The sequence below is a fragment of the Salmo salar genome, chromosome ssa06 (genome assembly GCF_905237065.1).
Source record: "Salmo salar chromosome ssa06, Ssal_v3.1, whole genome shotgun sequence".
Lineage (NCBI taxonomy): Eukaryota > Metazoa > Chordata > Actinopteri > Salmoniformes > Salmonidae > Salmo > Salmo salar.
The window spans coordinates 49,477,914-49,504,336 of record NC_059447.1 but is presented as its reverse complement, the minus strand read 5'-3'; the positions used below and the strand labels follow the sequence as shown (position 1 = coordinate 49,504,336).

General features: G+C 41.3%; 3 protein-coding genes across 4 annotated transcripts in view; 2 read left to right on the top strand and 1 right to left on the bottom strand.

Annotated features, from left to right (window-relative positions):
- The window catches only part of LOC100380852 (ectonucleotide pyrophosphatase/phosphodiesterase family member 1), an 83,274-nt gene extending 78,237 nt beyond the window's left edge, over window positions 1-5,037 (top strand). For both annotated transcript variants that reach the window (XM_014204668.2, XM_014204667.2), the window contains 3 exons: window positions 2,785-2,917; window positions 3,099-3,243; window positions 3,825-5,037. In XM_014204668.2, the coding sequence (XP_014060143.1) occupies window positions 2,785-2,917; window positions 3,099-3,243; window positions 3,825-3,977 (431 nt within the window). In that variant the 3' untranslated portion in view covers window positions 3,978-5,037. The remainder of the gene's footprint in view (window positions 1-2,784; window positions 2,918-3,098; window positions 3,244-3,824) is intronic.
- A 126-nt stretch (window positions 5,038-5,163) lies between these two features.
- LOC106607586 (synaptotagmin-like protein 3) lies at window positions 5,164-25,316 on the top strand. Its single transcript, XM_014204664.2, has 16 exons — window positions 5,164-5,808; window positions 12,433-13,002; window positions 13,321-13,536; window positions 13,843-13,910; window positions 17,050-17,101; window positions 17,864-17,930; window positions 18,031-18,109; window positions 18,472-18,593; window positions 18,962-19,084; window positions 19,411-19,583; window positions 20,127-20,229; window positions 20,361-20,528; window positions 20,672-20,780; window positions 20,906-21,011; window positions 21,517-21,722; window positions 23,724-25,316. The coding sequence occupies exons 2-16, from the start codon at window positions 12,905-12,907 to the stop codon at window positions 23,813-23,815; spliced, it is 1,782 nt and encodes a 593-aa protein (XP_014060139.1). The 5' UTR covers window positions 5,164-5,808; window positions 12,433-12,904; the 3' UTR covers window positions 23,816-25,316.
- Window positions 24,274-26,423, bottom strand: part of LOC106607585 (ezrin) — a 63,908-nt gene continuing 61,758 nt past the window's right edge. The window contains exon 15 of the mRNA XM_014204663.2: window positions 24,274-26,174. Coding sequence (XP_014060138.2) covers window positions 26,010-26,174 — 165 coding nt within the window. The 3' untranslated portion in view covers window positions 24,274-26,009. The remainder of the gene's footprint in view (window positions 26,175-26,423) is intronic.

Sequence of the window (26,423 nt, the reverse complement as noted above, 5' to 3'; positions counted from 1 at the left end):
TTTAGTCTGAAGAAGATGACCACCCCTACGTGAGAGTTGTATCTTCTGTATAGCACAGAAGGACATGGAGGAGATGGGGTGACCGGTCTCTGAGAAATGATGTGCAATAGGGGATTTGGAGTCATTTCTCCTTACAGCACGCTTGTGTTCTGTAATACGTGCTCTTATCTGTCTACTGGTTTTGCTTATTGCATGGACAAGAGAGAAGGTATATGACGTTAGAAGAGCTGCATGTGACAAACTGTTTGATAGTGTATTGTTTGCCAGTGGCAGAGCTGCTGAATACGCTCTCTTCTTCACAGGAATCCCTACATGCCGCACAAATACGGCAGGGGTAGAATCCAGTCACCTCGTCCAGTCTTCCATAATTTATTTTCGGGGGAACATGAGTGTCAGCCCAAACAATGAAGTCCTTGACATTCCTGGCCCTGTAGAGTGAATATATATATATATTTTGGTATGCAGGATCAGCCATGAGCACATTCCAATGTTTCTTAATCACTACCTTGATGTCATAACTCAAAGGAAAATATGTAAAGGTGCAGACACATTAATGTTTTTATTTTTTTACTTGTATCCCTTCTGGATGAGGTCTCATCAATGGTACGTTCTCTACTGGTATGAGTGGGCATCAAACGGTCTATACATTTTCATAGCCTCATTTTAAAAGTCTGTTTTACCAGTACAAAGGCACTTCAGTCTTAGAAATTGTGTGTACGGTAATCCCTTCTTCAGAAATGTGGGATGTGTACTAGAGGCATTTACAGTAGGATACCGTTCTTGTCTGTGACCTTTGTATACAAAATAGTCAACAAGGATCCTGAGTCAAGGTGCACAAGGGTATCAAGGAAATAAATAATTTACCTCAAATGTACCAAAATGTCTAGATCAAAGTAATCTATTCTAAATCAGATTCCTAAATCAAACACTTCATAAAATTCATAAACACTTAAAACAGTGAATAACTAATAAATGTATAGGAGCAATCATCCAAGGCTGCCACCTCGTTTCTATTAGGCTTACTCTTAAAGCATGTAACATTCTCGGCCTGCAGCACTGTTCTGTTCTATTTTGAATTAACCTCGGCCAATTTAAGTATGAATTTTCACTCAAAACATGAACATTCTAGGGCCTGTTCGAATCACAAAGTATACATTTCCTGTGACATCCTACAATATTTACTACACCCTAAGGTTCTAGTTTAATAGCAGGAATCTGCTGACTCCCTAGTGAACATTTTAAATCTTACAAGCCGTAGATTTAGGATCAGTGTTTGAGGCTTATTTCTAGCCCAATTGAGTTCTCAGACTGGTCTCTACGTAAACGCTTCCCAGTGAATTATGATTGTAATCTGACCGTGGTCATAGTGAGCCATTGATTCAGTAGACATAAGATCTCTGTTACATTGATTCAGTAGACATAGGATCTCTGTTACATTGATTCAGTAGACATAGGATCTCTGTAACATTGATTCAGTAGACATAGGATCTCTGTTACATTGATTCAGTAGACATAGGATCTCTGTAACATTGATTCAGTAGACATAGGATCTCTGTAAGATTGATTCAGTAGACATAGGATCTCTGTTACATTGATTCAGTAGACATAGGATCTCTGTTACATTGTGTTAAGGGGACGGTAGTGCAGTAGGGTGCTTCAACACTATTTACCAGATAGAGGTCACGATAAAAACCCAGCCCATTCCCTAAACTCTCTTTAGTGTTGTATTCTTCAATTACCATGCTGTGTAACTGGCTCGACAACAGTACGTTCTTGCTATGCTATTGTAATGTAAGGGAGATGGTTATGTTCAAAATCCCACTCCTTTTTGTACTCTGTGCTTGGCATGGAATGCCGAAGTGAGTGCCTGAGTTGTTTTGACATTACATTCCTGTAACAACTTGTGGTTAGTTAATCATAAATTGTCAATGTGTTGCTTAATAGAGGAAATGTGAAATTGAGATTACCACAGGCTGTGGTGTGCATTACTTTTGATCCGCTTCCATACGGCTCTGTTCAAAAGTAGTGCATCATGTAGGGGATCGTGTGCCATTTGGTTTAAATCACATGTTAGTGGTTAGGATTGTTTATTATGATGCCACCCTCTGGGTTCCATGGTGATCAAAGTGAGAGTGTTGGATGTGTTGTCACTTTTGTTGATGCCCATGGACACTGAGAAATCAATCCATCATTAAAGGTGGTTTATGAAGTATGATATATGATTACCTTTATTTCCCCCATAAATTGGCCTCCCAAGAAGAGGCACTCGGTTGATAACTTTACAGACACTGCGCTCTGGTGGCAGATGGTGGAAGTCGACACATCTGGGATTGTATGCAGATTAACTTTTATTGTAAAAAGTATTTTGTCTGGAGGCAAAACTGAGCGATTTCCCCTGAGATAGGCCCGCTGCAAAGTCAAAATTGGCTATTGTAAAAATCCATGAAAACAAAAATGTGCTTTTTGGTCTTATTTTAAGATTAGGGTTAGGCATTAGGGTTAGCAGTGGGGTTAGAATTTATGACTTTGTGGCTCTAGTGACCACTCTGCAGAGCTGCCTCCAGAACAACGTAAAATGCTAACCTGTAGCGTTTCAGAGTTGGAGTGCTGATCCCCCTGTCCATTTATTCACATTCATTATGATCTGAAACAGAAAACCTATTCTAGATCAGCACTCCTACTCTAAGACATTTTGTGAATATAGGTCCTGAATACATTACTGAGTTACTTAGACAGTCAGATATGACTTGTAATGCCGTCACAAATATGATAATATATTTTCAGATGTTTGGATGTACTTCCATGATGTCCTCCTGGTGAAATATTCCCAGCAGCTGAATGGGGTCAATGTTGTCAGTGGACCTATCTTTGACCAGCACTACGATGGACACTTTGATGCTCCCACAGTTAGCACACTGTAAGTGGTCATCAACCATGAGTTTCTTTGTGGGCGCGGGGTTTTGATTCTCAGTTGTAATCTATTACATTTATTTATTTCAGATTGACATTTAACTCATTTAGCAGGGGATACAATGCTATAACACAGTATTGACCATGGCCTATTCGCCTCTCTAATCGTATCTCTCTCTCTCCTGCAGACACGAGGCTCCTTTCCCCACTCACTTCTATGTGATCCTGACCAGCTGTGGGAACTCGTCCTTCTCCCCTGCTGACTGCCAGGGTCGTCTGGAGACCACATCCTTCATCCTCCCCCATAGACCTGACCACACTGAGACCTGTGCTGTGAGTCACATCGGCTGTCCGTCTGTCAAGCTGTCCTCTTATTGTTTCCTATAGGGTCACCTGTAATCCTTTTGAGGAAATCTAATGTGATCAGAACCGGGTCAAATAGAGGCTGTATGTTTAACAGTGTTGCTTCCGTCCCTCTCCTCGCCCCAACCTGGGCTTGAACCAGGGACCCTCTGAACACATTGACAACTGCCTACCATGAAACATTGTTACCTATAGCGCCAAAAAAGCAGCGGTCCTTGCAGAGCAAGGGAAACGGCTACTTCACGGTCTCGGAGCGAATGACTCATCGATTGAAATGCTACTAGTGCGCCCCGCTAACTAGCTAGCCATTTCACAACGGTTGCAAATGTTACTTTTAAATACCACTGGATTTAGTTTGTTCTGTACAATGCAACCCATGAAATAGTCCCAGAAGTGCAAATTCTGAACTTAATCAAGTGCACCTCAATTATGTTAAGGTATTTGAAAGTATATGTGTATTTGACCTAGTTCTGGAGGTAATGTTTGCAAAGATGCTTGTAATCTATGAATATTGTTACAGTGATTAAGCCCTCGTCTCGTTGTCTCCTCAGAATGGCTCAGACTTACAGTGGGTTCAGGAGTGGGCCCAGTTCCACGCTGCCCGGGTCCGAGATGTAGAGCTCCTTACTGGACTCAGCTTCTACCACGACAGGATATCAGTAGAGGAAACATTACAGCTCAAGACATTTTTACAGACTTTCTAAGATCATGTCAGGAGGGTTTGGTACTATTTTCTTATTGGGCCTTATTACACAAATATGAAGGTAAAACATTTTAGGCTAAACGTGTAGTTCTGGATCCCATGAAACAAAAAGGTGTAATCCTTATATTTAAGTGCATAAAAAGGAGTAAAGAGTTCTGTTTAAGTCAGAAACCGCCTGAAAGTAATTTGGCCTTCAATCTCTCAAACTTCAAACCAGCAACATTAGACATACATAAAGACTTTGTGTGGAAAAAGAAAGAAGCCATGTTATGAGTCTAATATAATGGACCTTTGACAGTTTGGACTTTACCAGAACACTGTACCAAAAAGTCATCATTACATCCATGTACTGCTCTGCTGAATCCCAAACACCATATGTGTATGTATCCATACGAGTATGTTTTTTTTAAAGAAAGTTCTATCCAAAAGCACTATTTGCAATGGCTTATATTTATTCATTTATGTTTTGTTTTTCCTCAAACTTATACTTTTTGTAAAAACAAATTAAACAGGAGTTGTTCAATTTCATAAACTCTTTGGTTAGTGTCAATTGATCTCAAAGTATTTGTGTAGTTAGACAACCTTACATTTAAAAATATGAAATGATACCTCCCAGAAAATTCTTCATCCCAGGGAAAAGAGAGGGGAACAGTCTTAGAAAACACATTTTCATGCCATAGGATTTTATATGACAAAGTGATTACAGTAGCTGGGACATATTCAGGAAATCTCAGACATTCTGGAATGGAAACGTTAGTATCGGCCATTTGCAGAAGGACTGAAACACTGCCATTATTTTTTACTCTTGAGGTGTGATTTGGGGAGTTGGCTGAAAGACATGGCATTTACGCCAAAATGAGAATTTAGTGAAAAGAAAAAAGTGTTTGGTCTACAAGAACAAATAACAGAAAATGTTTATGCTCGCATTTGCCAAATGTTGTCATTGTATGTTTGACTTGATTATAGTTTTAGTTAATATTGATGTTTTTTATTGCTCTGTAACTGTAAATGTAAGGTTGTGAAGTTTGATGTCGGCAACTGGGATTAAATTATTGATAGGACTAGTGTGTTTGTATGTGCTTGTACAGTATGCATGTGCTTTGTCATGACAGAAACTGAAAGTATTACCAAAATAAGCATGACTAAAAAAATACATACATAATAAAACATCTAGATCCAGTACATAAAATCCAATGTTGTTAACGAACATTCCATTTGGAGGCAACACTGTCACAGGGAAAATCTCTTACTGTTAGTTGGTCTTCTACTGACATTCAGAATTGGAATATGTCAACCACTTTTTCAGAAGTGTGTCTACTAATTAATCCACAACAAGCACCTGACAGGTCAAGGGCACTGTGACATGGGTTAACCTAAAACACCTCCATTATTGTCCAATTAAGTGGCAACCAAGATTGAATTTCTCACACATCTGCCGGTAATGACAGCTATACTGACAGTGGTACACAGTTCCCTACAAAGAATGGGCAGGAGTGACCTTGGAGACTCATAAAGTCTCATTTTACACAGCAAGACAACAAAACATCTCACAATGGGATTCCAACAACACTGGGTAATTTGACAAACATGTCTGCCACTGCTACACTCAGCAGCCCCCTATAACTGGCACTCAAAGAAAATAAAAGGAAGAAGAAATTGCACGCTCGTCCACTTCAACAAACCTCATTCACCTCCGCTCTGTAAGGCTGCATTTGTGTGACAGCAGGAAGGAAGCAGAAAGTGAAGTGTGTTTCCACTGTTGCCTTGATTGCCTCTTCATAAGAATCTGTCTCTCTCAGGGTGACCACTCATAAGCACAACGCTGCACTGAGGTAAGACCCTTTCATCTGACTCACTTTCTGGGGGAGATGCTGTTTTAGGAGGATACGGTTCATGCAGCTGGTAACTGTTCTTCAGTATGTGCCACCATTCATTTTCATTGTTAGATTGGTTTGCCATAACGGCATTTTATAGATAAAATAAAGAAACTAGCGTATTCCTTGAGGTGAACTTCTCAAGGCCTTGTCAGCTTGGTAGTCTGCTTAAACTTTGCTGAATGATGATTAGGAGTCAATCCTTCCAGTGGCGTCCACAGTTTAGGCCTATTGATTGACTGTCGTTCCTGTGTATTTCGTTACTACAATGTTCAGCAGTACGCTAAAGAGGTATATGACCTACAGTATCTAAAGGGCAAGGATTTGTCTTAATGACTGTGAGCATTGTGTTTGACATCTTATTTTATTCTCAATCTGGTGCAAAGCAATGCATAGATTTCTATTGTGCTTGTTAAATTTGATATCACTTTGTGTTATCAAAGTCATACCATTAAATATCTCCATTACTAAACACTTTAAGCATGCCAGCGATCAATAATTTCAATGGGGGAAAGGCTTGACTATTTTATTGAATGGTAGGTTACTATTAGGTATCAGATCTTTCCATTGTCTAGTGTACACAGAGATCAATGGCCACAGTTCTGTATGAGTGTTGAGTGAATGTTATCATTGTAAATGTATGTGGAAATATGGGGGTTATCTGCGAAGCTCACAAAGGACGCTGCAGCGGAAAGCTGACCAGGACTGCCTCAGCTGACCAAACACTAGCAGTACCAGACAGGTCAAACAGTCACAAAGCTCTGTGTTTGCACTGTGTGACCAGACAATAGACTTTGAAATCAAATAGCTTTCAATAGTGATGAGGCAATGGTTAACTAAGGGTCAGACAGAGACAGACTATACTGCACTAGGAGCTCCTCTTGTGGGAGGAACAGTGTTGAGGTCAATTCCATTTCCCTGGTGGGAAATTAGTGAATTGAAAAGGAATTTCCCCCAACCCTGGGTGAGAAATGCAACCTATTCCGAGGATCTTTATTTGGTATCTGTGGTGATCTTTCAATATGCAGAAAGGGTGGAGTCGTCTGTTGCTATGTACATCTCTTTGGCAGAGTTGAGTGGTGCCTGTATCGGTTAGTAGCAAGCTAACTCAGGGCTTCCAGGAAACATCTATCTGCTAGGGAAATGCGTCAGAGAGCCCCATGTCAGTTTAGTGCAGTTCTCACAGCAGACAGACAGACACACACACACACACACAAGTCAGGTGTCCTCTTACTGTCACTACTGTGGTGGTATGCGATCGGGTCACTGTCACTTCTGGTAAGTCATCATCCCCGTTTAACCACACTTAGGCTGAATCATGGTGGTCTAACTTGTGCCTGTATTCATGAAATGAGTGCGCTTCACCATGACAGTTAAAATGTCAGTCAGTTTGCAACTCAAATTTAGCACTGCCAATGGCACTGAAGTCAGACTAAAGCAGGGGCTCCCAAGTTTTCTTTGCCCTTGCGACCCCGACCATGTGAAAAAATATATGTAATTATTATTATTAACAGTTGACTTTTTTACTTGGGTCTATGGCAGTCAACTGAAAACATTCTAACAGTACTTCTGATCCTCTTCTCAACTCACCATCACATACGTTTATTGTGGGACTATGACAGTCAATTGCAAATGAGTCTGACATAATGTCTCTTACCTCACCACCACCAATGAGATGGGTGTGCTTGATACATGTCATGTCAGAGCTTCTCAAAGTTAGGGGATGTGGTCGACAGCGCACACCTCATCTCTGCAGTCACATCCGACCTGGATCGATATTTAGTTTTAATGCAGACAAGAGCACTGAATCCAGCTTCACACAGATCTGAGCTGGCGAAGGGTAGCCTACCATGAGTTTGATGGTGCTTTCAAGACAATTGGGAATTCTGAGAAATATGAGGTCAAATCATGGCTTTAGTGATCTTTAGGTCGGAAAGACAGAGCTCTAGAAACATGCCAGTTGGATGACCTTTCAAAACAATCTTCCCAGTCAGAGCTTGTTTCTTTCCGAGTTCCCAGTTGTCTTGAACGCACTAAAGTCGGAAGTTTGAGATTTCCGAGTTCCCAGGTGTCTTGAACTCTGCATTAATGATCAGAGGGAGACGGCAGGGTATTCCCTTTTGAGTCAGGAACCAAAACTCCTTTGTAGTGACCCGAGAATTCGTTGTCTGCAGCATTTGGTCACATGACAGCTCGATCAACTGTTCGATTTCACTTACCAGCATGTCAACTGAACTAGGATCACAGTCAAACGAATTGGGAAGTAGTTCCCAAAGTGCTCTTCCAAGCATTGGAGGTGAGCAGTCATCACTCTTGCGGGACACAAGAGTGCTGTTTTCTGTTATTTTCTTTTCATTACACAGAAAGTCAACCAAGTCTTTATTTTTTATTTTTTTTACATCCATTGTGAATAACAACCATTCTTCTATCAATGCAAAAAATTGTTCCAACACTCCCCCTTAATAAACGCCAAGCCTCGGTGTGAAATAGAACATTGTCATGCTCTGATCCCATAGCGCCACATAGTTTTGCTAACAGGCGTGCATCCGTTTGGAGAGCATAAGCTGGAGAGTTTTTGAGTCGTTCAGTCAGTTTCCTCTTGATTGCTAGCAATAGCATGAATTCTAAGTTTAACACTGTTATCTGACAAAGGTACTGATGTGAGTTTCTGTGCTTCTTTCTGTGCCTCTATATACACATTGTTTTCACCAGGGGTGCAAATTTGGTTTAAGAAGTGGGGGGGACAATTGAAAAAATAAAATGTATCCACTCGGATAAACACTTCAAACAGCCTACCCGACCGCTCCGAGACGTCCGCATAGTCCTAAACTACACCGTTGCCTCGTTTTGTATCACATTCCAATGATAAAACTGGGGAGGACAAAAATGCAATTTCAGAATGTGTGGGGGGGCCATGTCCCCCATGTCTCCAGTGAAAGTTGCGCCCCTGGTTTTAACCATATCAATTGCAGGGTGATCTCAAAGTCTCTGCAAGAGTGTGGGGTTTCATAGCGTAGCAGGCATAGCCATTCACCGTGGGAATGATTCAAGAGCAACTGTCAAGTACGGCCTTTTCCCATGATCTAAGGGCACTCTCTGGTTGAATTGTATCTTTTAGATTTTAACAATTTTCATTTAGATTTTTAAGGTTAACCACATTACAATGATTCTGAGATACAAAGATGATATTATTAAGAGAATGCCAAGTGTGTGCAAAACTGTCATCAAGGCAAATGGTGGCTACTTTGAAGAATCCAAAAAATCTCAAATTTGTTTAACACTTTTTTGGTAACTATATGATTCCATATGTGTTATTTCAAAGTTTTGATTTCTTCACTATTATTCTACAAAGTTGCGGCAAAACGGCTTAAGGACAACAAAGTCAAGGTATTGGAATGGCCATCACAAAGCCCTGACCTCGATCCTATGGAAAATGTGTGGGCAGAACTGGAAAAGCATGTGCGAGCAAGGAGGCCTACAAACCTGACTCAGATACACCAGCTCTGCCAGGAGGAATGGGCCAAAATTCACCCAACTTATTGTGGAAAGCTTGTGGAAGGCTACCCAAAATGTTTGACCCAAGTTAAACAATTTAAAGGCAATGCTACCAAATACTAATTGAGTGTATGTAAACATCTGACCCACTGGGAATGTGATGAAAGAAATAAAATCTGAAATAAATAATTGTCTACTTTTTTACTGACATTTCACATTTTTAAAATAAAGTGGTCATCCTAACTGACCCTAGACTGGGAATTTTTACTGGATTAAATGTCAGGAATAGTGAACATGTATTTGGCTAAGGTGTATGTAAACTTAGGACTTCAACTGTGTACACATAGTTATATATATTGCATTCAGAAAGTATTCAGACCCCTTCACTTTTTCCACATTTTGTTACTTTACAACCTTATTCTAAAATGGATTATATTACTTTTTTTCCCTCATCAATCTACGCACAATACTCCATAATGACAAAGTGAAAACAGGTGTTTTGAAATGTTTGCAAATGTATTAAAAAACAGAAATACCTTATTTACATAACTATTCAGAACTTCTGCTATGAGACTCGAAATGGAGCTCAGGTGTATTCTGTTCCATTGCTCATCCTTTAGATGTTGCTACAACTTCATTGGAGTCCACCTGTGGCATACTCAATTGATTGGGCATGATTTGGAAAGGCACACACCAGTGCATGTCAGAGCAAAAACCAAGCCATGCGGTCTAAATAATTGGCCGTAGAGATCAGAGACAGGATTGTATCGAGGCACAGATCTGGGGAAGGGTACCGACACATTTCTACAGCATTGAAGGTCCCCAAGAGCACTGTGGCCTCCATCCTTCTTAAATGGAATCATTTTGGAACCACCAAAACTCTAGAGCTGGCCACCCGGCCAAACTGAGCAATCAGGGGAGAATGGCATTGGTCAGGGTGGTGACCAAGAACCTAATGGTCCCTCTGACAGAGCTCCATAGTTCCTCTGTGGAGATGGGAGAACCTTCCAGAAGGACAACCATCTCTGCAGAACTCCACCAATCAGGCCTTTATGGTAGAGTGGCCAGACGGAAGCTACTCCTTAGTAAAAGGCACATGACAGCCCTCTTGGAGTTTGTCAAAAGGCACCTAAAGGACTCTCAGATGATGAGAAACAAGGTCTGATGAAACCAAGATTGAACTCTTTGGCCTGAATGCTATGTGTCACATCTGGAGGAAACCAGGCAAGGCTCATCACCTGGCCAATACCATCTCTACAGTTGAAGCATGGTGGTGGCAGCATCATGCTGTTGGGAGGTTTTTCAGCGGTATGGACTGGGAGACTAGTCAGGATCGAGGGAAAGATGAACGGAGCAAAGTACAGTGTGATCCTTGATGAAAACCTGCTCAACAGTGCTCAGGGCCTCAGACTGGACAATGAACCTAAGCACACAGCCAAGACAACACTAGAGTGGCTTCGGGACAAGTTTCTGAATGTTCTTGAGTGGCCCAGCCAAAGCCCGAACTTGAACCAGATCGAACATCTCTGGAGAGACTTGATAAAAGCTGTGTAGCAATGCTCCCCGTCGGACCTGACAGAGCTTGAGAGGATCTGCAGAGAAGAATGGGAGAAACTCCCCAAATCAGGTGTGTCAAGCTTGCACTGTCATACCCATGAGACTCGAGGCTGTAATTGCTGCCAAAGGTGCTTCAATAAAGTACTGAGTAAAGGGTCTTAATACTTAAGTAAATGTGATATTTCAGTTGTATTTTTTTAAATAAATTTGATTAAAAGTTCTAAAAACCAGTTTTTGCTTTGTCCTTGTGGGGTATTGATGAGGGAAAAAACGGTTTAATCCATTTTAGAATAAGACTGTAACGTAACAAAATGTGGAAAAAGTCAAGGGGTCTGAATACTTTCTGAATATATTTTTTTTATTTGTATTTATTTGTATTTTTTTACATTCTCCCGCGACCCCATTTTCCTAACAGACAAGCCCTAGTTTGGGAACCTCTTGGTAAAGACAGCATTTGAAAAACAGCTCTTGAAAATGCCTCATAAGAACTTTACAAACCCAACTTCAACACCCTGCACCCCAAAGAAACAATGTGGGAGATATGTTTGCATAGCAACAACTGGAGTATAACTATATTATTATACCATTACTTTTGACTGTCTTGAAACATTTAAATAATGCTCAATCATTAAACATGGTTTGATAAAAGAAAACAAAGCTTCTACTGGTTTGTTACACGCTCTCTGCTACAGCCCTTAAATGTCTATTTGACCACTGATGGACAAAGTGCAGCCTGCCTTTAAAAGCATATAATGTTGATAACTAGTCAGAGTCTCCTGTCCACTCCCTCTCTGAGACATGAGGATAAAGCTTCCCAAATGGAACCCTATTCCCTATATAGTGCACTTCTTTTGACCAGGGCCCATATGGCTCTGGTCAAAAGTAGTGAACTATATAGGGAATAGGGTGCCATTTGGGACATAAAGACACTGCTGCTTCCCCTTTGGGCCCTAATCACATTTGACACTGATTGTTTACAGTGGCCCTCTGCTGCCCTGGCAAATGGCAGAGACAGACCTTTATCTACCAACACCGGGTGGCATCCAGTCACTGATAAGCTCTTTCCCCCTTTCTCTCCATAATTCACATCCCCACTTCCAAACATGCATTGGTCGTTAATAATGCAGCGGTTGGCATTTGGTTGACGTGTGTGTGTGTGGTCCTGCTTTGGGCTGCCTTCAATGCAGCATTGCTACAGTACAGTTACAGCGGTAGGCAGCTTGCTGTGAGAGGAGCGTTCTGGGCCCTGTGGCCGGTCCAAATGTGATTTACTATTCTGAGCAAAGCACTGTGACTTTGACATCGTAGGAGGAAATGAATGTACAGGAGTCAGGAGGAAGGGTGAGATACGTTCAATTCGTTATCAAATGAGTCTGATACTGTAGCACTTTCTACGCACAGCATCTAATTCTAAAGTATATCATATGACATTGTAATTCTGTTGGTATTTTACTGTTCTGCCTTAGTGAGTGGGCCGTTATTGGGAGGACTACAATGACTGACTGACTGGTTGCTCTTTTCTTGTCTTAGTGAGTAAAGTGTACATCAGTCATCGGACTTTGAGGATCCTTGCAACTATAGGTCAAAGTTTACGCTCCCTGTCTGTCACTCTTTAGATGGATGCAACACTATGGAAGGGCTAGAGAGCAGCGAGTAAGAGGTGGGGCTGGTCACCGGAGCAGAAACATTGAGGACCAATCCATATTGAGGTCTGTGATGCGAAGCGGAGAGAGCTTCTGTGAATATCGTGACGAAAGATGGGATGTCTTTGACTGTGCAGCGAAATGAACATGACCTTCATTCTGCCCTCAGTCTGGTAACAAGTGAAGACTTTGTCCAGCTTGTAGAAGCATCCGGTACCCAATAGAAAGAAACAGAAGGTGGAACAAAGGGAGGAGAGAGAAAAGGAGAGACTAGAGAGGTAGAGTGGGGAAGAGAGAAGAAGAAAAAGAAGAAGAGTACAGAGTGGAAGTGAGAGAGAGAAAGAGACCCATTTTTCAAGATGGATCTGAGTCTGCTCAAGGCTCTGGAACGAGAGAAGGTTCTAGAGGTTCTTCAGAGGGACAAACTTCTGCGCAGCACGGAGGAGGACAGGATCAGGTAAACAATATTATTCACATTACTTAAGCCAAGTGTTTCACATTTACTGCATGAACACTGTACAACAACTCCCCTTTGAGGGGTTTTCAGGATCTGTGGAGACTGTGACAAGAACAATGATGCCCCTCAATATAGGATTCATAGTTGTTGTTTTATGGTTTATTAGAAATTATATGAGGCAGTCAATCTGAATGAATGCAGCAAAGCAGCTACTTCAAAAATGTACAGAAAATACGGCTGTAAAGAGGACTGTAAGTACAGTTGTTAAAGAACTGCCATCGCTACTGTAACTCCACCTGCCACCATCTGCTTTTACAGGAGGCTGAAGATGGAACTACAGGACATCCGGAGGAAAGGTGCAAAGAGTTTTGCCCGGCAATACAGCGAGAGGACGTGCGCTCGTTGTCAGAGGCCACTGGGCAAGTTCTGGAACTCGGGCGCTGTGTGCCGAGGCTGCAGTCACCGCATCTGCAACAAGTGCCGTGTAGGCGTGTCCGTGCTGGACTGGAAATGCACCGTCTGCCACGCCTACAGGTAGGACGCATGTCAATGCCATAACATAGATGTCATGTCAGCGCCGTAACATAGACTTTTATGTCGTTACTATAACATATACTTCTATGTTAGTGCAATAACATACACTGTCGTGCCATAACATAGAATGTCAGCACTATAGCCATGGTTGACTGTAAAATTGACTAACATTTTTATTGTTGTTATCCTCTAATTCTTATCAATGATTAAGGCGTTTTAACTTGTTAAGAGAATTAACTGACAAAAGGTACAGTATTTCCTTTGTAATCTAAACAAAGGTTAATTAATCTAAAATCCACTTCTCAGAGAGGTGAAGTTCCGGTCTGGGGAGTGGTTTGTGGAAGAGAGGGCCAAGAAATTTCCACCTGATGCAGGTTTGTTTCCTATACTCCTCACGTGCCCCATTCACTCATAATTAATATGCATAATTCACTCATAAATAATATGCCTTATATATCAACAAATACAGCTATACATTACTTGTTAAATAATACCTCATACGGGAAGATGTATTTTCAGTTGTTTGCTTAGTGATCTTCTACATCAGCTGACTTTGACTAAATAATGCATTGTTGCTTCTCTGCTACAACATTGCCTGGGAGAGTGGGAGAAAGTCCATAACATCAATAATAAATTGTGTGTATACTCAATGCTGTTTCTAGACATATGCAACATACAATGCCTTCAGAAAGTATTCCCACCCTTAGACTTTTTCCACATTGTGTTGTGTTACAGCCTGAATTTAAAATGTATTAAATTGCGTTTTTTTTGTCACTGGCCTACACCATAATGTCAAAGACGAATTATGTTTTTCTGAATTTGTACAAATTAATGAAAAATGTGCTTAAGTCACATAATAAGTTGCATGGACTCACTCTGTGTGTAACAATAGTGGCTTACATGATTTTTGAATGACTACCTCATCTCTGTACCCCACACATACAATTATCTGTAACGTCCCTTAGTCGAGCAGTGAATTTCAAACACAGATTCAACCACAAAGACCAGGGAGTTTTTCCAATGCCATGCAAAGAAGGGCACCTATTAGTAGAGTGGTACAAATAGAAAAACATACCTAGAATATCCCTTTGAGCATGAAGAACTTTTTAATTACTCTTTGGATGGTGTATCAATACACCCAGTCACTACAAAGGAAACCGCTCAGGGATTTCAGCATGAGGCATGGTGACTTTAAAACTGTTACAGAGTTGAATGACTGTGATGGGAGGAAAGTGAGGATGGATCAACAACACTGTAGTTACTCCACAATACTAACCTAATTGACAGAGTGAAAAGAAGGGTTGGCAGGAAATGCCAACAACGAATCATACTCATGCATAAAAAAAACAAATAATGAAAGAAAAGCATTGTAAGTTTGAATTTTGTAGTTAGTGTGGAGAGGTGGAAAAATTGTTATTGCTCAATAATGAGAAACCTCCTGGCATTGACAACATAGATGGAAAGCTACTGAGGATGGCAGGAGTATCTACAGAGTCAACTATCTGTCAAATCTTTAATCTGAGCCTAGAGGTAAAACATTTTGTCCTCAGGCCTGGAGGGAAGCCAAAGTCATTCCACTACCCAAGAGTAGTTAAGCGACCTTTACTGGTTCTAACAGCAGACCTATCAGCTTGCTGCCAGCTCTCAGCAAACTGTTGGAAAAATTGGAAATGCTATTTCTCTGTAAACAAATTAACAACAGACTTTCAGCATGCTTAAAGAGAAGGGCACTCAACATGTACTGCAATGACACAAAGGACTGATGATTGGTTGAAATAAATTGATAAGAACCTTATTGGAGCCATGCTGATAGATTTCAGTGCAGCCTTTGATATTATTGACCATAACACATATGTTTTCGCAACAACAGGTTAAGGTTTTTCAACCTCTGCCATATCGTGGATTCAGAGCTATCTATCTAATATAACTCAGAGGGTTTTCTTTAATGGAAGCTTCTCTAATGTCAAACGTGTAAAGTGTGGTGTACCACAGGGCAGCTCTCTAGGGCCTCCTCTTTTCTATTTTTACCAATAACCTACAACTGGCATTAAACAAAGCATGTGTGTCCATGTATGCTGATGATTCAACCATATACGCATCAGCAACCATAGCTAATGAAGTCAATGAATCCCTTTTGGAATGGGTGGCCCGATAATAATCTGGTCCTGAACATCTCTAAAACTAAGAGCATTGTATTAGGTACAAACCATTCCCCGAGTTCTAGACCTCAGCTGAATCTGCTAATGAATGGTGTGGCTGTTGAACAAGTTGAGGAGACTAAATTACTTGGTGTTACCTTAGATTGTAAACTGTCATGGTAAAAACATATACATTCAATGGTTGTAAAGATGGGGAGAGGTCTGTCCATAACAAAAAGATGCTCTGCTTTTTTGACACCACACTCCAAAAACCAAGTCATGCAGGCTCTAGTTTTGTCTTATCTTGAATATTGTCAAGTCGTGTGGTCGAGTGCTGCAATGAAAGACCTAGTTTAGCTGTAGCTGGCCCAGAACAGAGTGGGATATATCGCTCTTCATTGTAATCAGATACTATGCATGCCAGTCTTTCTTGGCTGAGAGTTGAGGAAAGACTGACTGCATCACTTCTTGTTTTTATAAGAAACATTAATGTGTTGGAAATTCCAAATTGTTTGCATAGTCAACTTACACACAGCACAAAACACTTACCCCACCAGACATGCCACCAGGGGTCTTTTCACAGTCCCCAGGTCCAGAACAAATTCAAGGAAACGTACAGTATTAGACAGAGTCATGAGTGCATGGAACCCCCTTCCATCTTAGAAATTATTAAAGAAACACATCGCGACACCTCTCCCCCATGTGACCTACTTGTGTGTACAGTATGTACTGACATGCAGTGGTGGAAAAAGTACCCAACTGTCATACTTGAGTAAAAGTAAAGATACCTTAATAGAAAATGATTCAGTAGAATTAAAAGTCACCCAGTAAAATTCTACTTGAGTAAAAGTCTAAAAGTTACAGTTTTGATTTAAATCTACTTGAAAATCTATGAGAAGACCTCAAAATGATTTTCTAGCAATGATCAACAACCAATTTGACGAGCTTTAAGAATTTTGTAAAGTATAATGGGCAAATGTTGCACAATCCAGACAGACACACTGCTGTAATAGCTGCCAAAGGTGATTCTAACACGTACTGACTCATGAGGTTGAATACTTAGATATAGTGGTGTTTTATAAAAAATACAAAAATAATTGTTAAGACCATTGACTAAAAATGACAAATCCATTTTAATCCCACTTTGTAACACAACAAAACGTGGAAAAATTCAAGGGGTGTGAATACTTTCTGAAGGCAATGTAAGTGCAGCTTAGGGCCCTGCAGCAAAATTAGTAGAATTGCATGACATTAGATTTAAAACTGCTAAAAGTTCTCTCTCTCCCATGGCAAAATATGTAGAATTGCAGAAAATGATAGAAACAGCCGTGTGGACTACTGTTGGCAGCTATAGCAATATTCTAATACTTTACAGATATGCATGAGACTATTGGGGAGAAACTACTGAAGTCCTACCAGAGGTTGAGGTAAGTCGATGAGTGGTCTTCATTTATTAATTTACACAAACGTATTCTATGCTGCTGTCTTATGTGACCATACAGTCTGGAAGAGATGTAGACACAGATAGATGCAGTTATGTACACTGAGTATACCAAACATTAGGAGCACCTTCCCCTTTTGCCCTCAGAACAGCCTCATTTTGTCAGGGCATGGACTCTACAAGGTGTCGAAAGCGTTCCACAGGGATGCTGGCCCATGTTGTCTTCAATGCTTCCCACAATTGTGTCAAGTTGGCTGGATGTCCTTTGGGTTGTGGACCATTCTTGATACACACAGGGAAACTGTTGAGCGTGAAAAACCCAGCAGCGTTGCAGTTCTTGACACAAATTGGTGTGCCTGGCGCCTACTACCATACCCCGTTCAAAGGCACTTAAATATTTTGTCTTGCCCATTCACCCTCTGAATGGCACACAGACACGTCTCAATTGTCTCAAGACTTACAAATACTTCTTTAACTTGTTTAACCTTCATCTACACTAATTGAAGTGGATTTAACAAGTGACATCAATAAGGCATCATAGCTTTCACCTGGTCATTCTATGTCTTGGAAAGAGCATGTATTCTTAATGTTTTGTGAACTCAGTGTAAATGACCAATAATAAAAACATGTCATTTCATTAGAAATTGGTGGGAAAACAATACATTGTACGGATAGGGGCAGGTGAAAACAATGAATACAGTGTCATATAACTGTAAATTGCATTCTCTGTGTGTGTTTCATTTTCTAGTCATATAGCAGTCGTGCCGCCAACCCCTCCACCCTATTGCGACGGTCTATCCTTTAGCAGATCAGGGGTAAGGTCAAATGAAGATATCCAAATTCTGTTTTGTTTCATAAACCACAATTCTGATTTGGTCTGTATTATCAATAATTTTGTGATTTGATGATATCTAGGGACTGAAAAACTCCTTGAAAAAACCCTTCACCAAGTCTATGGAGGACCTGATGGTTTCCCTCACCAGCCACATGAGAAGTAAGTGATCCGTTTCAATATTGACGAAGGTCTCTGGCAGAACAGGGCTTTTCTACTAAGAGATGAAATTATCTTTGAATATGTGTTAGGTCATTTGAAGTACATCTTAAAGAGAAAAATAGGATCCAATAAAGGATGTGTCAAAACAGCGACACATTTCCTCTCAACGTTATCACAAAACTTATCGTAATGTTGATAAGCTATCCTTATGCATAGTCATGGTGCTAAGAAAACTGCACCTAGGCAACGAGATAAGGTATGATATTTATAGTGTGGCTTGTTCACAAGCAGCACGTCAGAAGTGCTATATTATGTATGGAGATGGTCTGTGTGTGTTATTTATCCTATCTTTCGGGTTTCAGGGTTCTCCAGATCACAGGAGGATGTGCGAGTGGAACAGGATCTGCTTACAGTGTACAACAGCCAGGGACAGCGTGCTGGCCAGAAAAGCCTCTCTGACACGAACATCAACAAATCCACCAATGTAAGAGAAACCAAATAAATATCAACCCCTCAACTGTGTATAAAAGTATTACACTCTGATGTCAGAGTCCACATAAAAGAGGTAAAGCAAAGAGACCCCTACCCCCCCCACCCTACATGTGAGTGAGGTATTGATCATATTATGATACTGACAATTATTTCAGACAGGAGAGACTTTAGGAAAACAGCACTGTAACAACACCTTGTGACCTTATCAAGAGGTTCAAGCCTCTTGGTGTAATGCCTCAGATGTTGGACTGACAGACGCAGGTTCCCGGGTTCAAGTCCTGGTGGCGCTACCCCCCGAATTCACTACAATATGAATAAAAAGTGTGCAATTTATAACAGACACAACTTCTCTCCTCACAGCTAACCAAAGGTCCCAGTCTTCCCAACCTGTTCAGGAAGAGCCGGAATGATGACCAAAGCGGTTCCTCATCGGGGGCTGATGAGGACATTTCCCTCGGCTCAGAGTACTTAGGGGGAAAGAGGGTCAGTTGAGTGGCCTGATGATGAAGAGAGAGAAATTAAGATGAAACCTGGTGACATAGCAGTTTATGCAAAACATCCTGTAACTTCACAATTTATTTGACATTTGATCAGATACAGATTGTTGTTACTGTTTGTTATGTGGTTACCATGTCTTTTTCATATCTTGCAAATCAGGCAGAGAAGCGAGGGAGAAATGCATCCAAAACATCTGTATGCTTAATTACAGAATAGACCTGCATAGTCTATATGCTGTCATAAAGTTATTTTAAAGCTGTAATATTAAGCTGTAACGTTATTTTAAAGCTGTAATATACCCTGTATTACAGGGTAGTAGTGCTAGTAGCACTGGTACAGACTGTGATCTCTTGGAGATCAGCAGTGTGATGGGAGAGCTAGAGTTCGCCATTGCCTTCAACGATATCACTTCCTGCCTGGAGATCACAATCAATGGCTGCAGAAACTTGGCCTACGGAGATGTCAAGAGGAAGAAGTGTCATCCGTAAGCAGTATTACTCAATACACTAGTTCAGGGTTTCTCGAACTCGGTCCTGGGCAACACCACCCCCCACCCCGGGGCACGTTTTGGTTTTTGACCTAGCACTACAGCTGATTCAGATAATCAAAGTTTGCTGATGAGTTGGTTATTTGAATCAGCTGTGTAGTAATAGGGCAAAACCAAAACGTGCACTCAGGGGGGGCCCCAGGACCAAGTTTGGGAAACCCTGCACTAGATCATAGAAATTACAGGAGGCTGGTGAGGGGAGGACGGCTATGGAATGGCAGCATGTGTTTGATGTATTTGATACCGTTCCCCTGATTTTTCTCCAGCCATGACCATGAGCCCATCCTCCCCAATTAAGGTGCCACCAACCTCCTGTGATAGAAATAGATGGCCTACCCATCATGGAACGTTGACTTGAATGGGGAGGCCCATTCTAGTAATTCTATGCCTATGATACCAGATTATTACTCTCTGTTGTATTGTGAACCATTAGCATATTAGATCTCCTTATCTTGTACTGTATGTCACCCTCATGGGCAGGTATGTAAAGGTTTATCTACTGCCAGAGAAGTCTCAGAGCACCAAACTGAAGACGACTGTCAAGAGGAACACGACGGATCCCATTTATAATGAAGTTTTACAGGTAAGGAGAAAAATCTCTGTCATATTCATTAGGAAACACTACAAAATATAGTAAAAATAGTGAAATAGTCTGCACTGTTAAGGAATCCCCTGTATTTCCCCCACCAATGTGTTGTATTCCCTGATACACAGTGCCAGATGGAGCGCCCCCTGTTGTCCAGGAGTACTCTGCAGGTGTCTGTGTGGCACTCTGGGACTCTGAAGAAGGTGTTTCTGGGAGAGGTTCTCGTCCCTCTGGAGGGGTGGATGTTTGAGGAAAGCACCACCCAGGGCTCCAGCTGGTACCCCCTGTGTCCCAAGGTAGGTTAAAACTGCTGATCATTAAGCAACGTTCACAAAATACCCTTTGATATCTCTGTAAATAAATGTATTTAAACATGGTTAGCAGTGTTGGTTAGGGGGGGAAAAAAACGGGTATGTCTCTTCTCTCTCTCTCTCTATAGCCCGAGAGCCCAGAAAGGAGTAGAGTAGAGCATGATACAGCAGGAGAACTCCTGGTCAGAGTGAAGTTCAGCTCTATGTCCCAGCCATCCTGGGTTTGCCACACAGATGGTAGGCTGGCTCTCTACAATTCATTGCCTCACACACTTGACGCTATACAGTGTGTTTTTACAGCAGTAGGGGTCAGATGATCCCTTATATTGAAATTAGCTTGTTTTCTTTCTTTCTCCACACAGAGGTTCACATTGGACCACATGACATTGGCCAACTGACTGTTCTCGTCACTGGTGTCAAAAACCTACCCACTAAAGCAAACACCTGTCAGAACACCTATGTTAAAGGGTAAATATATGACTAGTGTGTGGGTTTGCTGGGGTGCGATATTGTTGTGTGTGTACTGGTGTATTTTTGTTTCTACTTATGTGTGTTCATCTACTATACAGTTAGGTGTGTGTGTGTGTGTGTGTGTGTGTGTGTGTGTGTGTGTGTGTGTGTGTGTGTGTGTGTGTGTGTGTGTGTGTGTGTGTGTGTGTGTGTGTGTGTGTGTGTGTGTGTGTGTGTGTGTGTGTGTGTGTGTGTGTGTGTGTGTGTGTGTGTGTGTGTGTGTGTGTGTGTGTGTGTGTGTGTGTGTGTGTGTGGGGAGTGTAAAACAAGGAACATTCTCAGTTGTGGGGACATTTCCCACATCCCCATGAGGAAACAAGCTATTTTAAGTTTACTGGTTAGGGTTAGAATTAAGGTTAGCGTAAGGGTTTAGTGGTTAGGGATTAGGATTTTGAGGATAGAACAAAATGTTTGTGTGCGTGTTTTCATCTATATATTTATCTTTATATTGTGTGTGTTTTAGGTGCTTGACTCTCCCCGGGTCCAGGGAGCTGGTCCAGAGGACCCCTGTCCTGAAGAAGAAGCCCAGTCCAGAGTGGTCTCACCAGCTGCTCTTCAGCAGGGTCACATCTTACGACCTCCAGATCTGCACTCTGGAGCTGGATCTCTGGAACCATATCCCCTTCACCTTCTCAGACCGTCTCCTGGGCTGGGTTAGAATGGAAGCTGGTAAGATGGCTACCTGTCTATCAATGACTGTTTTACCTTTACAGTAGATTTTAATCAGTTTGCATGACAATTAAAGGGCCTAACTGGAAAGGTTTGACCAGGCCTGTACAAGGGGATGAAATAGAATAGAAGTGACCAACTCCAGTTCTCCAAAATGTCAGACAGTCTGAGTCAAACATTAATGAGAATTGAATTAATCACACTAATAGAATTTAGAGAAAAGCCATCTGAGGAAACGGGTTTCACCTATTTCTTTAGGTATTGACGGAACTCTCTTCTGCATATCCATCCCCCGCTCTCTCTGGGGAGTCTATGTAGAAAACTATGGGAGAATATCAATTGCATACAGTGCATTCTGAAAGCATTCAGACACCTTGACTTTATCAACATTTTGTTACGTTACAGCCTTATTCTAAAATGGATTAGATTGTTTTTCCCCTTATCAATCTACACACAATACCCCATAATGACAAAGCAAAAACTGTTTTTTAGAAATATTTGACCATTTATCATAAATAAAAAACAGAAATATAACATTTACACAAGTATTCAGACCCTTTACTCAGTACTTTGTTGAAGCACCTTTGGCAGTGATTACAGCCTTGAGTCTTCTTGGGTATGACAGTACAAGCTTGGCACACCTGTTTTTGGGGAGTTTCTCCCATTCTTCTATGCAGATCATCTCAAGCTCTGTCAGGTTGGATGGGGAGCATTGCTGCACAGGTATTTTCAGGTCTCTCCAGAGATGTTAGATCGGGTTTAAGTCCAGGCTCTGGCTGGGCCACTCAAGGACATTCAGAGACTTGTCCTGAAGCCACTCCTGCATTGTCTTGGCTGTGTGCTTAGGGTCATTGTCCTGTTGGAAGGTGAACCTTCGCCCCAGTCTGAGGTCCTGAGCACTCTGGAACAGGTTTTCATCAAGGATCTCTCTGTACATTGCTCCGTTCATCTTTCCCTCAATCCTGACTAGTCTCCCAGTCCCTGCCGCTGAAAAACATCCCCACAGCCTTGTTTCTCATCATCTGAGAGTCCTTTAGGTGCCTTTTGACAAACTCCAAGCGGGCTGTCATGTGCCTTTTACTAAGGAGTGGCTTCCGTCTGGCCACTCTACCATAAAGGCCTGATTGGTGGAGTGCTGCAGAGCTGGTTGTCCTTCTGGAAGGTTCTCCCATCTCCACAGAGGAACTCTGGAGCTCTGTCAGAGTGATCATCAGTTTCTTAGTCACCTCCCAGACCAAGGCCCTTCTCCCCTGATTGCTCAGTTTGGCCGGGTGGACAGCTCTAGGAAGAGCCTTGGAGGTTCAAAACTTCTTCCATTTAAGAATGATGGAGGCCACTGTGTTCTTGGGGACCTTCAATGTAGCAGACATTTTGGGGTACCCTTCGCCAGATCTGTGCCTCGACCCAATCCTGTCTCTGAGCTCTACGGACAATTCCTTCAACCTCATGGCTTGGTTTTTGCTCTGACATGCACTGTCAACTGCGGGACCTTTTATTTAGACAGGTGTGTGCCTTTCCAAATCATGTCCAATCAATTGAAATTTCCACAGGTGGACTCCAATCACGTTGCAGAAACATCAAGGATGATCAATGGAAACAGGATGCACCAAAGCTCCATTTCGAGTCTCATAGCAAAGGGTCTGAATACTGTTAATTTTTATGAATTTACAAAAATGTCTAAAAAAAACTGTTTTTGCTTGTGTAGATTGATGACATTTTTTAAAATCCATTTTAGAATAAGGCTGTAACATAACAAAATGTGGAAAAAGTCAAGGGGTCTGAATACCTTTCGAATGCACTGTACCTCTTGCCTCTTTCTAAAAGCCCAGTGGATGAGGAAGCTAGAGGTCTCTCCCCTCTGACCTTCCCCAATGGGTTTTGAGAAGGTGAGGAGAGAGGACGTGAGGAGTATGCAATTGAGATTCTCCCTGTTTGTGAGAAGAAGCTAGGAAGGACTGATGTCACTGACCTTGCACTCTCTGTTAACCCTGTGTCTCCCAGGGTCATCATGGCAACTGGTGCTGCAGATGCCCAACATGTGGCATGACTTCAGTTTACCCATGCAAGCCAATGTCAACAGCAGGAGAACATGATGTCAACAGAAAAGGCCATACTTTAACGCTACCTTTAACTCCATTTGCACTGACTTTCAGGCCTTCGCTTTGTGAAAGTCCATCCAGTTAGATATTTATGTACCATTTGATGACTTATGTATTAAAGGGATGTTCCACTCAAAATGAAACCTGTTTTTATATTTCTGTGTTAAGGAATGTTCCATTCAAAATACAACCCAACATGTTTTTTATACTTTCTTTGGGACATCAAAAACAACTGAGGTAAATGGGAAATCATGTTAGATTGTATTTTGAGTGGAATATGCCTTGTGCTTTAAGCATGCTCACCTGATGACATTTCTTTAATGAGTCATTGTGAGGTGACTCTATACAAGTGTTTTTCTTTCATTCCTTCCCTTAGTTTCTTCTTGTCCTTTATTTGAGTTTCTGTTATAATAAAAAGGAACATTTGCCTCAAGTCAGTAAGACAAAAATCAGAAAGTGAAATCATAATCTTTATTGCCAATATGTTGAACACCTCGTTCTAAAATCCAGTTTAAATAAAGGACAGCGGCTGCACTGTGCATCGTCATCGGTTACAAGGTCAGTAAAAACTAGTCTAGTACACATCCAGAGAAAGAAGAGTCAATGGCGAGATGGGACTGAAGCCTCAAGCAGAACATCCAATAGAAGGCCTCTAGTGGGGTTACAACCACCACCATGTGCTGAAATGTCATAACTTCATTTCAACTAGTTTCTGGTTGTAATGACAATGTTTCAACCAGTTTTGGGTGATGTCATAACATACTGACTAAAAACATATCCTCTTATCCCTCACTTAAGAGTGACGTGATTGGGAACAAAGGGAAAAAAGTAAATGTTTTTGTATAAGCACAGTGCTCCTGGAGAAGCGGCATCTATGCCTCGGACATTCTGCTAGCTACCGTGAACTGCATGGCAAAAATCTAAAGTACCTATAGGATCTCCTTATCCTGATTTGATGACATGCAACAGAATATTTAATTAAAGGCCCAGTGCAGTCAAAAATGTGATTTCCTGTGTTTTAAATATACATTTCCACACGGAGATGAAAAGACCACCTGAAATTTTAGCCTATTTTGGTGGGATGGAGCTTTGGCCTTTCCATGGTGACATCACTATGCAGTAAATTAGTTAATAGACCAATAAGAAAGAGCTAGTTTTCGGTCTCCACTCAGACCACTCCCAGACAGTCCTTGCAAAATTATTGCTTGAGAAATTGATCTTTGCCCATATTAATTTAAAACAAATCACAGTACTTAATTGATACCCAGAAATAATTTCATATTGAGATAAAAAGGTCCAATGCAGCCATTTAAGAAAACAAAGTTGTAATAATATACAAATAAATCTCTTTAATTTAATGATCTAAAAGAAAACCTTATGAAACAATTATTTTGGTCGATATAGAACCTTTGATACATTTAAATGTTCTCATGATCATTAGAATAGCAAAAATATACATACCAAGATTAAATGATCCATATACCGTATAAATAAACTATTCATGATTTGCAAGCTACTGTAGAACAATATTAAACAAATGAAGTGTTCAAAATATAATGGAAAAACAGAACATGGTACACTTTTCTGAGAGTAAGAGTAAAAGTTTCATTATACTGTATTTTCCCCTTTCTGAGTGGTCCCTTTGAAAAACAACATATTGCCCTTTTTCAACATTCACACAACATTTAAGAAAATCAAAAGCTAGGGTTTAGTCCCACTACTCATCATCACACCTTTGGTTAAAAACAATGGTGATTGTATGTAATTTAATGCGATCAAAACAAAGAAGATTTGTTATGCTAAAAGAAAAGAAGATTTGGCACTAGTATGTTTTCTTACAAGAATGTGAAAAGCCCCCCCCGCCTGACAGTTTATTAAAGTTGTAAGTTAGGGAGCTAAGGGGTAACTACTGTAGTAAAAGTGGCGATGCAGATGTGTCACTCACTCTTTATACTGCTCTTGTAGGTGTGATGAATTCACTAATGTAAGTCGCTCTGGATAAGAACGTCTGTTAAATGACTAAAATGTCAAATGTTTGTGCACTCACGTGCATGTACAGTGTGTCTGTCTCTGTGTCTGCGTGTGTGTGTGTCTGCATGTGCGTGTAGCAGTGGCGGGATTAGTTCAGACACTATTCAGAAAGGGTACGTGGCTGTGAGGCCCTCGTGGCCTAGGGGAAAGGGCCCTCTTATAAGGCCTCAAACTCGTCGATCCTCTGCTTGGTGTTGCCCGATCGGATCTGCCGCAGGGTCTTGTACTTGTCCCGGCCGGCGCGCACATTCTCTGTGTGGAGCAGGTCGTTCTGGGTATGCTTAGTGTTGTCACGCGCCTGGGCCAGCTCCGAGCTCAGGGCCTGCAAGGAAGAACAAGTCAATGAGTCAACAAGAAGTAAACAAGGGAAGAACAAACCAAGGACATACTTTAAGTCAACAAGAGGACAACAACTTAACTCAAGCTGTACTCAGAGTAAGAGGGGGAAATGTCCTAAGCTCACCCTGGGAATAGGGTGGGTCTAGGACAGCAGATACATATAGGTTGATGTGCTACTAGTAATACAAAACTCAAGACAATGATTTAATGAATGAATCAAATCGATCACTCA